This window comes from Perna viridis, chromosome 2 (genome assembly GCF_037379345.1).
Source record: "Perna viridis isolate PV_CMFRI_1.1 ecotype Kerala chromosome 2, ASM3737934v1, whole genome shotgun sequence".
NCBI classification, from domain to species: Eukaryota; Metazoa; Mollusca; class Bivalvia; order Mytilida; family Mytilidae; genus Perna; species Perna viridis.
In genome coordinates, this window is record NC_142446.1 from 68,576,993 (window position 1) to 68,594,581 (window position 17,589).

The following is a 17,589-nucleotide window of genomic DNA, read 5'->3' on the forward strand; positions in this document are numbered from 1 at the left end:
GCATTACAAATTTTAAATTCGTTATTTTTGTATTTATTTTATTATTATTATTATTATTATTATTATTATTGAGTAGTTTGATTAGTGCGAAAGACTTTAATTATTCAAAGAAAATCATGGCAATCAGGATTGAAACAGTCATAAAGAAAGGACAAAATCAAGGGAACACTAACTTACATTGGTGTTGTATCTTGATTAAGTCACAGTGTGGCTTTGTTTAACTTTATTCCCTATATCTTAAGGAGTATTTGATAAGTCAAAGCTTTCTGTCATTCACAGGACGTGAATTAATCAAAAAGCAAGTCTGACGTTTTTAAGATGCATAGATCGCTTACCTTACCAGTGTATCGTGTTCAATAATTGACTTTGGTTGAATTTACGTAAAGTTTTTGCTTTTAGTTGCGTGTGTGTTTCCGTACGTTGCTGCATATTGTCAATTTTGACTGTCTCTCTTTCCTTTGACTTTGACCCTTGACATTGACCTTGACCTAGAAGTTTCGATTAAACCTTTTCCACCGCTGTTCTTCCACATGCATTCAGACATGACTATGAAGTTATATTATATACCTTTTCAATCAAGTATATTTTTTAATCAGTCTTTATTATCAATTTTTCTTTTTCTTTTTACTATCAGTAGAATCTCTCATAGTATCAAATTGATCAGCCACCCAATTCATTCTCTGAACGACTCCTTCCATCTTATTCCCCTTTGCGTTTTTGTACTCCTGATGGTCTAGGTATTCGGTACTAACTTTATCCCATTCCCCTTTCTTTATATGTCCCGCAGTTTTAGGTCCCAAGTCTCCTCGGTAGACCGCCGTGACTACCGCTGATTTTACATTATCAGGAAGTTTGTTATACGTGTCAGCACCAACTTTATCTTTAGCCCGGTTAACATGCTCTTTTATGTCATGCTTGAAATACAGAGAATGTATATATAAAGTACAAAAGTATAGCTTCGAATTACTGGTAGATGTTGAATTCAGATACCTGCGGATAGTACAAATGTAATAACATCGATTCTTTTTATATTAAACATGGAAGTTAACATGAAAGTAATTTTAACCAATTGAGAAAAAAATCGACACTATTTATGTTAAAAATTACCAAATGATAGTTTTTTTATTATTGCAATTTAAAATTATATTCAGTCGCATTTTTCGCCATTTCTTTAATCTCTAGATCCTTTAATCTCAATTTCCGCTATATAGATGACGTATTATCTTTAAACAATCCTAATTTCGGGGATTCGATACATCGCATTTACCCCCAAAGAACTTGAGAGATAAAGGATATTACAAGCACTTTGAAGTCAGCCTCATATCTTGATCTACACTTAGAAATCGACGGTAAAGGAAAACTATTGACTAAACTTTACGACAAACGTGATGACTTTTCATTCAGAATTGTCAACTTTTCTTTCATATGTGGCAACATCCCTTCAGCACCTGCGTATGGAGTGTTCATATCACAACTCATACGTTATGCCAGAGCTTACCAAAACTACGCAGACTTTTAATATCGCGCTAGAACTCTAACAAATAGGCTTCTGTAACAGGTTATGTTGCTACAAGATTGAAGTCATCACTACAGAATTTTTATGGTCGTCACCAGGAACTCGTGGATCGTTATGTGTATCAATCTGCATCATGAAAACTGATTTATTCAACGGGTCATAGTTTTCCTTCCCTCGTTTGTCTACCCCGGACTTGACTTTTTATGAGCAACTCGGCGGGTGTTTCTAGAAAAGCAGAGGACCCTTACCCTACCGGTGCACCTGGTCCATTCTCCCATTTTTTAGTGGAGTCCGAGTTGCTAGTTTGTATGTATGATTTCAGTTACTTTATGTTCTTTGTTGTGTAATTCGGTTTTCCATGTCTGGTCTTTGTCCCTGGATTACATTGTTTTGATTACCGCTATAACCTTGGTCCCCTTGATTACTCTTTAACATTGAGGTAAATAGATATCTTAGTGTAGAGGAGAATAATATAAATGCTAAAAGTAAAGTCAGTCATCGATTGAATGAATAAAAATAACGGCAATTTATTCAATTTTATGTTTTTAATGATGCTACAAATAGGAATATTAATTCGAATGTTTGGAGAATAAGAAATATATATAGCTAGAGTAAAGCAGGCGTTGATTTGAGATGTATATTTGTTTAAGTAATTGGAATTGAATTAAAAATTCATTTTCTTTAGTTAAGTATTTTTGTAAAATAAAAAGCATAACATATCAGTATATAATTATTACGTGAAATATTTGGGATTTGATATTATACCTCAAACAATTTCCCAGCTTGTTTGTCTGTGATGGATTGTTTTCCTGACTTCACTTTGTCAAAGTCAACACCAGGTAGAACTTTCTGAAATATTTTCTTTGCGTTTCCTCGTTTCATACTGAACCCGTACCCTAAATTTCAATGTAAATTAAAAGTGTAATTTACAGAAAAGGCAATAAAAGGGGTATAAAATGATATCTGGTTGTTTGATTATTATTTAACATCATGTGACAATATTTCCTTTATGCTATGACGAGAACGATTTACCAATCAAACAGACCTTTTGTACAACAGGCTGAGTCAAATTTTGTTTTATGTTATGACGAGAACGATTTACCAATCAAACAGACCTTTTGTACAACAGGCTGAGTCGAATTTTGTTTTAGAAAAAAATAACGTGCTTCGTGGAGAAGAGATAAGGACTATCGATTTGGTGAGAATCGACCTAGGATTTAACCCGCATTCGATACAAGCACGATACACAAGTCAGTTGACAGTAAAATGTAAAACAGAATAGAAATATTGTAGAGTAAAAGCAAGTTAAAACTAGAGGCTCTCAGAAGCTTGATTCGCTCACCTGGTTAACGTTTGTCTTTTTAAGAGCAATAAATTTAACAAGGAGTTGTCCAACAATTTTGACTCAAATTGTTAACGACGACGATGACGGATGACGACGACGACCGACGCCAAGTGATGGCAATAGCTCACATGGGCTTTGGCTAGGTGAGTTAAAAAAGCTAATGGCAGCTACGAAATTACAGTGCAGACTGATTTTACTTAACTTGCATTGTGTATAACGAAAGTGTGATTGCTTCTTTCCCATTTTTTTATTATTATTATTTCAGCATGCAAATTGGGCTACAAGCCAGAGCTTATCATTCATATAATAAACTTTAATGTATAATAAAATTATATAATTTCATCAGTAACAAGCTTTCTAATTTGATAATAAAGGGATGAGAATGTCATAAAAGACTATATTTAACGCAATCTTAAAAATATCACAGGTTTTTTCTTGAAATATACGTTTTATTGATTCTTAAATTTTTTTATTTTTTTTTCAAATACTTTTTAACAATTTTTGAGGCAAAAAAACTTTTTCATAACAATTTCTGTAAGTATGCAGTAATGTCTTAATAACGTGGTGCATACTGAATCTTATACCAAAAATATATTACAGTCATTCCTAAAACAATAATTTGGCTAATTCCTTTACTTGTGTAAATTTATCAGTAAAATCGGAGTTGTACTTAACTGAATCAAACAGGAATAACGTGTACTTTGTGTGAGATATCTTAAATGTTGTGAAATTTTTTAGTGAGAAGCAATATTCATGGTTTATAGAAAAAAAACTCTGTTCGTAGATTGTTGCATTCGTGGATTTGACATCTGTATCATACACAGGAATGGGAAATTTCTTTTTCGTTGGGAACCAAATTTCGTAATTTAAAAAAAAACACGAAAACCACGAAAATTGGTACCCCACAAACAATAACACTATCGCTGTAATAAACGAATTAAAATAGAAAAATGCAAATAAATAGCACTCAGACATAACAGTCAATCTCGTTGCATGAACTGAAATTATAGTTTTTACCGATGGTGGGATCTTTGATTTTAGGGTTGCTGTTGGCATTGTATACTTTCAGATTTGGTTTTCCTCCTACTGTTTCAAAGCTTTTTATAACTGTCTTCATATCTAAAAAAGAGCTTATCTTTTTACAAACACAATCCTGAATTAAATATTTTTTTTAAAGTCATTTTACTTGAATTAAATGTACTCTATGTAATATAGATGAGTTTCTGTTCTTCGAAAGTTGGATTTGTTAAGAAAAGAAGACTATTTCAACTATAAATTAAAAAGTTACGCTAGATTCAAATATAAAAAAGAAACATATATTTACAAAATGCACAACTTTCTTAAATATCCTGTAAAATTCATGGATACAAACCTTTCACATAAACTTATATACACATGTATGAATTAATCGTACTATTTAACGATGTGTGTTTCTGTTACGTTGTTGCAACATTATAAAAATTATAAAAAGAAAAAACAATTGTCAAAATCAACATTTTAAACAAATTATAAAAGCATATCTTACCATTCGGGTCTTTGATGTCTTTTGGCTTTGAAGGTATATAATTTGGGTTGTTAAACTTATTGGTGGAAGCTTAAAAAAAGTATTGCAACACCCTAATTACGTTCTGGTTATGTTCTTGATTGATGCAATAGCATTCATTATGAGTAAAAAATTGCACAATTTATACTTTACGTCATATAGTCTACAGGATAATAAAGTAATAACTTTTTTCCGTCATATTTAGAGAAATAAACGGCATAATTTGCATTAAATGTTATATGTGTAAAGCATTTATTCTACATTCTTGAACACTGCACGATTATAGATATTACAAATATTATGATTTTTTCGTGTTTTTTTTTTTTTTTGTTTTTTTTTTGTTTTTTTGTTTTTTTTTTGTTGTTTTTTTTTTGTATTGTTTGTTTGTTTGTTTGTTTTGGTTTAGTTTTGTTTGTTTTACTACTGATATATGATTCTTACCTTTCTTTGGCTTAGGGTCAACTACTTTGGGCTTCAATTTTTCACTTGGATTTCCTTTAAAATATATCATTTAAGTATGCAGTTCGAAAACTGGTGACACTCACCGATTGTCAGCTATGACATCACAAAAGATGCAGTCAATTCTTAATCATACCATTCATATGATTTCGAAATGATCTAAGCTAATCCTATTGAGGTTATGACCTTACCATATCCATTACAAAATTTAAAAATCATACTTTATTACGTACTGACCTTTTGATATTTCCAATTCAAGTGATCTTAAGCTTTTTTGTCGAAATTTCAGATAACAGAGAGTTTAGGAAAAAAAGATAATTTTTTTTTTAAAATTTGGTCCAGATCGTGAATGCGTTTCAACATACATCATATATGTATAGAATAAATTAGTATGCAATCTTTTTTTTGTAAAAATCTTGTATATTATTGAAATGAACTTCTTACCATTCTTTGGGTTACGGGCCACTTTAGGCTTCGATCGTTCACTGGATTTTCCTACCAAAATATGCAATTTTAGAATTTCGTTTGAGAGCAGATATTGAACCGATTGACCGATTGCCAGGTATGAAATATAGATATCAATATGGAATAGGATACGGTCAACTTTTATACTATTCATTTTAAATCGAAATAATTCAAGCCAAACCTATTCAGATCGTGAACTTACAATCTCCTAACTGGATATCATGACTAAAAAAATATTAATTTTAAGTTTCTTACATACTGTCCTAGTTATATTTCTTGTTCAAGTAATAGAAATTTCAGTTGACGGAAAAATTTGAAAGAAATATTAATTTCATGTTTTATGGAAACATTAATGCTTTACAGCATACATGTATATTATCAAATAATTATGTAGTCTACTTGTCGACTAATTGATATGTTTTGTTACATATGTCAAGTTACAAATGAATTTTATATCTGTCATACGTTTATTCTATCATAACAAAAATTTTTAAAATATTTTTTACACGTTTGTGGTAACAAAAGAGTACGATTTTGACATCATTCTGTGCTTTAAAGGAACTTATTTTATTTTCCAAGACAAAAGTAGAGCGACATATATGGATCGTTACTACAGTTTTGTATCCGGCGGAATATCAAAGACGGATATTGTAATGCGTGAAATTGTAAATTCTGTGGATACATGTTTTGAAAAATCGATGTCCTGTGTAAATGTAAATGTAAATATATTTTAAAACAACATGAAATGACAGGTCTATAACAGGACATTATATGTTAAGGAAGCCAAAGAAAATTACGCAAACTAATAAACGACACGTTTCGAGGGTCGATATCACGCATACTTTGTAAAGGCAAAACCAGCTCTGTATTTTTATCGGTGGTCGGTCACACACAAACAGTTCGTAATTTTTGCTTAAAATACGATAAAATGATTAGAATTGCTATAATATAGATTACCGATAAACAGAATATTTGTCACATTCGACTTTAATATTACCAGTAACAAAATCAAAAATAACTTTTATTTTTTCTGTACATATTTGATTACATTATACTTACCAGAGAAGAACCATCCTAAAACAATTGTTAAAAATAAATATTAAACAAATGTTATATTGTTACACTTTTTGATAATGCTTATATAAAGTATAAGATTTTGCAGAATAGAATATTATTAGATGTATATTTTTGTAGGTTTGTTAATTGTATTTTGCACTTCGATGTGTTCACTCAGTAGATTACCATATCAAAGTTATATGTTATTCGTAAGTAATCAAGATTTCAGCCTAAATCAAATAAATGTAAAGACTAGTCAGGGAAAACAGGCACACACAAGTTAGAAATGAAATAACCAAGATGATATGTACACAGAAACAAAAGTAAATGGTCAACTCGCAGTCCACTAAAAATTGGAAGCATGAAACAGAAACAACGGACGTCAATGTCAGTACATCGTAGCTATAGTTGTAAGCTGTCAATTGACTTTTATGTAGTTATTAAGTAAAACAAACCTTTAGTTTTCGGCTTTGGTTTAGGATTCAAAGGTAACTGCTCTAAAACATAAAATTAAATACAGTCATATAGTAGTATGCATAATGTATTTTAAAAAGTTCATTCCAGCTTATTATAGCTCATTCAAAAAGTACTCTGATAAAATTGAAGGATCTGTTAACCTGCGTAACTGTTCAACTTCTAACAATTGTTATGGTGATTATTCTGTAATCCTTAAAATCAATATCGTATCACTTTCATTATTTTTGTATTGTTATTATTGAAAATGTAAAATCGTACTTGGTTTGGGGCCGGGTTTCTTGGGGCTGTTTTTTTCACGGTTTCTAGATCCCCACCAACCTGTAACATACAAAAACTATGTAAAAGAAACACAGCTGAAAGATTAAACATACCTAAAATAAGCAAAAATATATCTATTTACGTAGTCCTGCTCAGTGAGACACGAGGCTGCATTTTTTACTCATTTTGCTTGGGTATGTCTTTTGCCAATTACTGTGTCCCTTCCTATGAAATCCCAATGTCTTTCAGATCTTCTATTACAATATCCCCATAATTATTTTTAAAGCGACTTTTGATAAGTATTCCTTGGTTTGTAAGTTCCTGGACATACAGTTGTATATCTTGTGATTTTGCTGACTTGTGATGAAGAGATTGTGCGCAGTTTGTTTTGCTGAAGTGAAGCTCCGTCTAGTTTGAAAGTTGTTCTTGCATGCTATTTTAGTGCCAGAAATTGAGGCGAAGTCATAGCAAAATAACGTCATTTAAGGTGTGAAAATTTCAATTGTTCTGTCTCATGCTGATATCATCATTGCCCAGTACATTATTATCAGTAAGATGATACTAGCATTGGGAAAGATGCATACATGTCTAACTCCCTGTCTTTCATAGAACCAATCTGATTTGTTTTTATTTGGCATAATACTGCAATCTTAACTTCCAAAGAATTACTTGATTCCTGGAACATACTATGGAAATAATCCAAAGTGGCGCAATATTTTCTTCAAAAGATTCGTTAGTACCGGTTTTGACGTTCATAATTTCTGTATAATTTATTCTATTCCAGCGATTTTCTATTTTAGAGTGATGATTATGCCACTCTCACTTCAATTTATGTTGGCTTGTTTGGATCTAAATCAAACGAATTTTCTGCTTCTTCAATTTCATGGTTTTATTGGGTTTGATTTGTCCAAAACGTCATTCAAGTATTGAACAAGTCCATCTGCTATCTTGTCCTAGTCAGGATAATGCCTTGTTTGCATGTCTTTTCCATTCACGAAGGTTGTATTGTTTACATTATCTTCAATGATTTTGACGTTTAGTCCTTATTAACAGCTGTTTCTGGCTTCTTTGCCTGTTATAACAATTTTTTGTCAACCTCCTTGTCAACCTCCTTGAAGTTATTTTGCAGTTTTCCGAGGCCAGTAGCTTTTTTTAGTTTTATTAGCAATATTTTTTTATAACAAGAATTGGCTGTCACAAGGACACTCATAGTAAGTTATGGTTCAATGAAGAGGAAAGGTGGAAACATTGTGGTCGAAACGATTTACATGAAACGTTTGTGTTAACTATATTACACCGGTTACCTGCATTTTGCCAGATAAACATAATCTTGGTCATGTGAATGTTTATAAGTTGCCGTCTACTAAAATTCGGACTAGGCATGTATATATTGTATATAGATATGTCATATTTAGCAATTTGTCATCTATAAAATATATATATATATAAAGGTCTGAAAAATTTCCAACGATGTTAGAACTGTCGTTCCTTCCGCGGGACTCGAACACGTACCGCTGTGACATCTATGGCAACACCGCCTGCACAAAGTCCAGCGCCCTAGACCACTCGGCCAGCTAGACTACATAAAAGAGTAATCAAGGGAACCAAGGTTATAGCGGTAATCAAAAGAATGTAACAAAGAACATTAAGTAACTAAAATCATACATACAAAGTAACAAAAGTAAATGAGCAACTCGGACTCCACTAAAAACTGGGAGCATGGACCAGGTGCACCGGTAGGGTAAGCGTCCTCTGCTTTTCTAGAAACACCCGCCGAGTTGCTCATAAAAAGTCAAGTCCGAGGTAGACAATTGAGGGAAGGAAAATTATGACCCGTTGAATAAATCAGTTTTCATGGTGCTGATGGATACACCATAACGATCCACGAGTTCATGATAACGGCAATAAAACTTCTGTAGTGATGACTTCAATCTTGTAGCAACATAACTCTGTTCCAGAAGCCTATTTGTTAGAGCTCTAGCGCGATACAAAAAGTCTGCGTAGTTTCGGCAAGCTCTGGCATAACGTATGAGTTGTGATATGAACACTCCATACGCAGGAGCCGAAGGGACGTTGCCACAGAACCAAGAACTATCTATTTGTATCTAGGTGTACCATCTTTTTTGGAAAAACAACGATGTATAATGTTTTTAAGTCGGGATTTTAACTGAGTATGGGAAATAGAAGTATACAGTGTTGAAAAATCATAGGTTTTAATACTATTATATTCAGATAATAGTCTTTCCAAAAGATCGTTGATGTATGGTAGTACGGGACAGTTCATTTATAGAGGATTAATCTAGGGCTGTAACTTAGTACACGATGTATGGGGTACTAAGTTACAGCCCTAGATTAATCCTACGAGGATGAATGACCCGGCCAGCGAAAGCTATATTTTATATAGCCTAGCTGACCGAGTGGTCTAGGGCTTAGATTAGATGTAGAAGTACTACCTAAAAACTTCGAATTCTGTACGGTATTACTTTAAATTTATTGAACATCAGCACAGTTTCCGATATGTCAAGCCAACCAAAACAGGACTAGAATTATTGATAATAATAATAAGATGCTTAAAATTCCATGATGCAAATTTTGAATGATTGCGTTTTGAATATACTTGCATTCGCTGCATTTAGAAACACGCAATAATTTCAGAATAAACAGAAGGAAATATAAGAGTATGGTACTTGGACTGGATTTATTATCAACGCTACTTCCTCGGGTTTTACTCCCTCCCCACCATCCTGAAATTCGTCACGGCAATTTTTACATTATTATAGAATTGTAGTCAGCATACAAAATAACTTTTTCAACGAATTCAGAAAAAAAACTCACATAACTTATATGATATTCAGATTAATATTCTTAAAATTGTTCGATGTGTTATGTCTTTTTAGGCTGTGCTTCGTTTTGGCAATCTATTGTATAGCCTTACAACGTCTACAGTTGATACATCTACATATCCTAGCGTATTACAGCTCGCCTAAAAATGGAAGAATCAACAAAACTTTCTCTGAAGGACCATAACACGTGAAAAGTATTGAAATGAATAATATAATTTTATGAAAGATGTATATCGTAATACACGAACAATTAGTTTCATTAGGTTTCCATTCCAGATTTCTATTAGAATTTGGATCATTCACTATTCTAAAATATTCGCTATAAACGTGGAATATTTAACATAGGGTTGAATATCGCTTCATGTGCGATAAATTACCCCTACACGAATATCTCCTCTACAACGTTGAAACGTCTGACCGCGACGTTAACCTATATACGAAATGTTTGCATCAGCAAGAAGCGAAAACACAAATCATTTTTTTCAGAATTACAGTATACAATAACAGAACGACGTTATTTACCTCCTTTTTTTCTCTCCGTCTTTTGTGTTGTTTTTACAGCTTTACCACCCCCTGACAAAATGAAATTGGTTTAAGAGATAAAGAAAAGAATCATTTACATTTTATTGATTATTATTTGGTTTAAAAAATTACAAAACACGAAATTGTATTTGTGACCATATCATACACGTTCATATTAAATCTAAAATATATAATATGAGGAATTGTCATGGTTCTGTTACAATTGATGATTACTCTTGTTTTCAGGGCCTTTCAGATCTAGAGCATGGTAAAGGTACGTTTTCCACCTGATGAAGACTTTATGGTGACCTTTGAAGGTGTCTACTACTTTTATTTAGGTTATACGCTAGTGTTGTAGCCTTTCTGTATAGTCTTTCTGTGTTTATTATATCTAATATTTATGCAAACAATTTGGTTTTGATTTTGTACTTTGTTTAATTGGCTAATTGCCAACTATACGATCAGTCATGAATAAAAATTATCCTTTCCAAAAAATACTTTTTACATTCGTCTTTTTTTACTTTAACCTTCGGCTACACAAATTCAATTACTAACCATTACTGCTTATTTTATGTCGGCCTGTGCTCCTACTGCTACTTTCTCTTCTAGAAGATCCTCCCCACCATGCAAATGCTGTAAGACATTTGAATGTTCATATCAACCTAATGATTACAGAACTGATGACAGATTCGACGATAAGACGGCCTGCACATTACGAAACAACAAGGACCTACGAATATGTAAAAAAATATTGGCAAAAAAATACCAAAGCATCAAAAATGGAACTATTCAAATACGTCAAAATCCAAGTACATGGCCGGGATGTGATCAAATAATCAAAAGTACTAAGATTCTAGCGAAAATCATATGCATGTAATCCAGGGACACATACCAGACATGGAAAACAGACAAACACAACAAAGAACATATAGTAACAAAAATAATACATACAAAGAAACAAAAGTAAATCAGCAACTCGGAAAACAGGACACAATGACGTAAATCAAATAAAATAGATTATATATATAAAAAAAAGAAACTAAAGATAAGACAATAACACAAAAAAACTAATGCACTAGTAATTTGAACACCCGCAAGAAAGAAAACAGCAACTGCTCCTAAAGGGAAAGTATGTCATTCTCCATTAGCAGCACCTTTCATATTGGAAGGTTGTAAAACCCGGTAATAGTCTAGCATCAAGAATGCACTCCCTAACTCTCTTTTTTTATGTAAAATCCCTCCTAAAATTCTGGCTCAATGCATATAGGAACAGATCAGCCAGGTGTGGTGCACAATTCGTTCCCATTTGTATTCGTTTGCAAACTCCATAGATACATGCAAGTCAAAAACCCACCAAATTCAGTTTAATTTCGAATTCAGAAAAAAATTACAGACCACATCATTTGTCTTAGTTTATCATGCAGTTGTTGTTCTAAAATTAAAACACAGTGACATGGTAAATCTTACCTTCAAATGCACAAAGAAGGAATATCAAAGCCGAAAAGCATAGTGATAGTTTCATGCTATATTTCTGGTTAAAGAATAAATATTGACAAGACTATTTGATCTACTGAAGAATATTTATATATTAAAATGTTTTCGAAAATCCCAGGTTTCAAATTTTTATTGTGGTTTTAGGGTGTGCTTTGTTTCCAAGAATCTATTTATTACAGTATTTTCCTTTCCTACATACTTGTAGTATTGATAAAACGTACTTTCCAAATTCGAGTGAACGTTTTATCATGTAAAAGGAATGTCATTGCGTAATACATACAATTTGTATTATTTATCTTGTAAACAATTTGTCATGTGTCATTGTTTCAAAACCACGAATCTAATATGATTGTAATTTCATTTTCAAACATGTTGATATAAAAATAAGAGATGTGGTATGATTGCCAATGAGATAATTATCCACCAAACGCCAAGCAATGAAACGTTAAACTTCTACATGTCACCAAATGGTCTCTATTGATGGGCAAAACCCATAACATAAAGCAAGCTGTACAAGGCCCTAAAATAAATAATGTGAAACTATTCATAAAAGACGGAAGTCGACGTAATCTACAAAAAAAAAACGTAAAACGAATAACAATGAACATCAAAATACAACGACAATCACTGGACTACAGGTTCCTGATTTGGGCAGGACATAAGTTTATGGCGGGTATAAACATGTTATACAACAATAATACGAACTATAAAAATCTGTCGAACTCTTCAGACCGGTACAGAATACGAACACTTTAACAAATAGGACAAAAGACAACAAGCTATATCCCCTCAAAAGAGTATTTGCTTTTTCTGTTCAAAATCCAAAGATAACCAATAAACACACCCTGCTTACTTAAAGAAAAGTATCAGTGAAAACTTTTTTATGAGACAACATAACCTTGGTCTAAAAGCCTGTTCACTTCAAAGGGAAATTTTTATTTTTAAAACTAAATCATTTCGTTTGTCAAATATTGTTACTGGGTGAGTACTGGTGATCAATCAAGGTGAATATTATATTAGATAATAGTCCATGGGCTTGGAGGGTCCACCGTGCACCCCCCTCCCCCACTCGTCAACTTTATGGTGATTTTTAGGTAACAAGTTTTCGGAGACAAAAATATAAATAAAAACACATCCAACAGAATTTAATGAATATTATATCTAAGAAAAACAAGGTCCGTACAAATTCCAAGATAAATAAATATTGATAGGAAATATTTGATTTATTAACAATAGAGTCAAAATCAGATTCAATAAAACATAGATCAGATTAAACAATGATAAAACAAGATACCCCTTACGGATAAGTTTTTTCAAATATTTTTGTCCAGAATAAAAGGTTTTAAACTTTCGAGCTTTATTTATAAAATTTCCATAAAAAACAAGGAAGTGGAATCTCTTTTTTTATTCAGTTACGAAAAGTACAACCAAATTTTAGCATAGAATCAAAGGATTTATTAAAAGTCTTCACTAATTTATGGCAATGAAAACCTTCATTTAACCATTTACCAGTAATACAGAGATGTTGTTCATAAAAGTATGAAATGTCGGTTTAATTATTGGTCGATGGAGCTAGGTGAAAAATATATACACCGTATGAAGGAGCTAAAGGGATGTCCCCGTCAAAGAAGAGAAAATTTACAATTGGAAACGAGATATTGTTTCTCTTGTGGTACATTTCAATTTCGACTTTACCTAGTGAAATTGAAACATCCAAATCCAGAAAAAAGACAATTTAAACTGTCTTTACAAGCTTGATTGAAAACAAATTCCATAGGGTAAATTTCAGCAGTGTATTTAAAAAAAGCCAAGGTTATTCAGTGAAAAAATATCATTTAGGTAGCAATAGGTATTATAAAATTTGTCTTTAAAATCAGATTTGAAGAGGTTATATTTGTTCTTACTTTACCCCTACCCCTGAAATTGTAAGTCATGCTGGTGTGTTCTTTAAAAGGTCACAAGAACTGAGGACAGCGGACTCAAGACTGACAAGTTCATAATAGTAATATTGAATTTCTGTAGAATTTTGCTTTGAATTTCATTCATGTATGTCATTCTATTGTCCTTTCTGTATTGTATGGTGTGTTGCTTGAGCCTAAAAGGTGTAATTTTTGAAACAGACATACACAACAAAGAACATAAAGTAACTAAAATCAAACATACAAAGTATCAAAACCAAATAAGCAATTCGGACTCCACTAAAAACTGGGAGCATGGACCAGGTGCACCGGTAGGGTAAACGTCCTCTGCTTTTCTAGAAATATCCGCCGAGTTGATCATAAAAGTCAAGTCCGGGGAAGAAAAATCGAGGAAAGGAAAACTATGACCCGTTGAATAAATCAGTTTTCATGGTGCAAATGGATACACATAACGATCCACGAGTTCATGATGACGACTATAAAAATTCTGTAGTGATGACATCCATCTTGTAGCAACATAATCCTGTTCTAGAAGCCTATTTGTCAAATATCTAGCGCGATACAAAAAGTTTGCGTAGTTTCGGCAAGTTCTGGCATAATATGAAATATTTAAATTGCTACTTTTAGGCCAAAAATCATTTGTTGTGTGTATAACTGTCAGATATATAACAATACCAAACATATGCAGTAAAATTTATGAACAATTTGCGTTAAGATATACATATACAAAACGCCTCTTTTTTCTGGCACGTACTTCCTGGTTTCTTGTCCCTCGCATACACGTACATATTTATGTAAGTAAATGAGCGCATTAGCTAAAGATTACAACAACCTTTCTCGTATTTTGACCTCATATTATAGGTGACTTGTTGCATCACAGTCTAGGTTCATTTGAGACCATCAGCTGGGTTTATTTGAGAATTACGTATGACTAACTGCCAATTTTTTAAATTGAACTATACAAAAATATCCTTATGGGTTTGCCATCATAATACTTATAGTTTCTTTATAAAAATTGAATAATAAAATTTTATTCTTGACATTTTATAAGAGACGACTAGCTAATACATGATGATAAATTCAGTTCATTAACAATGTTGGAGCAACAAGTAAAACAAGCAATTTCGAGAAAAAAGAACAAGTAAGACACAAGTGCATTTAAACGGAAATATGCATTTGTTTTAGGGAGTTTGACTATTTTTCTTTACACTCAAAGTAACTTTAATATCTGCATTTCTTAAATGCATATGAAAAAAATGTTAGTTTAAGAAATCTTCGTAAGAAAGACTTTAAAAAAAACTGAAAAAAAAATAATAAATTAAAAACTTTTTTTTCTGGCGAAAATTTGCTTTACAACAAATTTCTCCTAACATATTAATACAGAACAAACGTCGAAGCAGCTTATATATGCACCTGTCTACAATTTGGAGATGTTTGTCATTTATGTGTCATTGTATCGTAATATTATTTTTAGTGTGAATTGGAATAATTGTCTCCGTTCTTTTGACTGTGGATTTTATTTATTGTCAAGGCCTTTCGGATCTTACTTGAGGGTGTTTACAATTGTTGACCCTTTGGTGATATCTGAAAATATTTACTATTTTAGATTAAGGTAATACGGTGGTGCATTTGTCGTGTTTCACCAAATCCATTCTTATCTCCATCATTTTAAAAGTGCAATGATATCAAAATGTAATTATATTCTAAGGAAATAAAATTCTTTGTTTTGTTTTAGTTAAAATTTAGTTTTTCGAACCATAGGGAAAAGGTTTTGCATTAATATATCTACATTGCACTTTGACATGACAACATAGAGACATGTGTATTTATTATAATATTAATTATCTTAGTAATGTCTTCATTTATATGTTATCATTGCATGATACACAGTCTTTTTCGATTTGTGTTTTGCGTGCTTTGTTTCTTTTTTTTCCCGAATTCTGAATAGGTTTTTTTTATGGATTTGTTTTCTTTTGTTTAGGTTTTGTTTTGGTTTCTGTTCTTTTTTTATTAATATCTATTTACATTATTTGAAGTAGTATGAAATCATTAGTTTTAAGTGTTTTTAATTTAGGTTCAGTCTCGATTGATTCGATGAATATAATTAATGCATTATATTGGTCTTTTTGGTGCAAGTATAAAAAAAAGTATTTATTCCGTGTTATGTTTGGTGTGCATGATTAAATTTTGTCACCATTTCGTACCTCTAAGCGTATGTATATAACCAAAATGTAACATTTCGTAGTATTTTATTTTATGATATCACCAGCGGCCGTTTTCTAGCGCTCAATGATTTAAAATACATTTTTTTTTTTCAGAATTATAAATAGTATCTGTATAAAGAAAGAACAAATGCATGTTCAGTATTCAGATACTGCATATATCCCCTAGTGCACATACCAAATAAATTATTAAACTTTGTTTATAATAGCATACCTATCAAGCAACAATTTGATTTATTTAATGTCATGCAGTAAACTCTTACCAAGCACTATTGTAGGTCACGAAATTCAATCTTTCTTTTAGTTTACTAAAGTACTTCCGGCTAAACTTTAAGTATATAACTCTTGTATTGTTTGTACTTTTTAAATTATTTTTATGAGTACTAAATTTTTTTTTCACCATTGCTTATTGAAACTAACAAAGAGGGTTAGACCGAGCAGGCAGAACCATAACTGCACATAGCACAAACCAATATTTTCTTAGACATATTTGATACAATTTGTATATAAAATAATTAATTCGGTATTCACGTTTTTAATCACTTCCAAAAATTGTGCACCCACTATATTTGGTATGGTAAGTATATGTGGATGTCACTTCGTTTTTAGGATATTTCTGTAATACATGTAATATAATTGTTTTTTTTTTTTTTTTGTTTTTTTTTAGGGGGGGGTTCTGATAGGTACTTTCCATGCATTTGTTGCCTCTATATTAGAATATAATGAGAATAGGTATTTTGCATATGTCAAACTGGGATGGAAATGTCAGTCCAAATGGTTCAAGGCAACCTATTGGTCTTCAATGAAACATGTTTTATTTTGTTATATTTATTATAAGGTCATTGAATCCATTGAAAACCACTAAACTAAGTACTGAATCAATTTATTCATTCGCAGACAAACTATTCTTCTTTATATTAGTCAGCAAAGACATAAACGTAGTTTTTCGACTCAGTTTAAACTACATTCTGTTCCTTCTTTCATACCGATCTTCTGTTTCTTCTCCTGCAACGTGAATGAATTGTTTTAATTGCACCATATATTTACAAAGTATTGTATTCATACAAGTTGGAATGCAATTTTGTTAAAAACGTATCCTACATCATTAATTTTGAAAGCTCCTTACTGCGAATTTGTATTTAGCAATTTTATGTTTAGATTATTTATATAAATTTATACTTTATTTCTATTTTATAGTTTGAATTCAAAGTACTGCATATTAAAAACTCATCTATAGTGGTATTTGAGAAAGAAAATTAGAAAATAGCTGTTGGGTAACATTTACAGTCACTGCATAAAATTCTTATCTTACCTGCTTGGTCGTAAGTCCCGGACGGAGATTTCTGAGAAGAAGCCGATCTCCCTTTAAAGAGAATAATTTCGGCTTTTTGCATATTGATATTATAAAACTTTTAGTTTGACTAATCATAAATTGTTGTTATTTATTCCAGTGTATGCTTTAAAAGATAT

General features: G+C 31.7%; 1 protein-coding gene across 1 annotated transcript; it reads right to left on the reverse strand.

The window, feature by feature from the left end:
• Nucleotides 1–582: 582 nt before the first annotated feature.
• Nucleotides 583–12,108, reverse strand: LOC148626666 (uncharacterized). The gene is made up of 12 exons (XM_088570831.1): nt 11,952–12,108; nt 11,040–11,117; nt 10,485–10,535; nt 7,120–7,179; nt 6,840–6,881; nt 6,388–6,402; nt 5,308–5,358; nt 4,846–4,899; nt 4,387–4,455; nt 3,879–3,980; nt 2,282–2,412; nt 583–914 (listed from the first exon to the last, which is right to left on the reverse strand). Exons 1-12 carry the CDS (start codon nt 12,004–12,006, stop codon nt 606–608), a joined length of 1,017 nt encoding a protein of 338 aa, XP_088426957.1. The 5' UTR covers nt 12,007–12,108; the 3' UTR covers nt 583–605.
• Nucleotides 12,109–17,589: the final 5,481 nt, after the last annotated feature.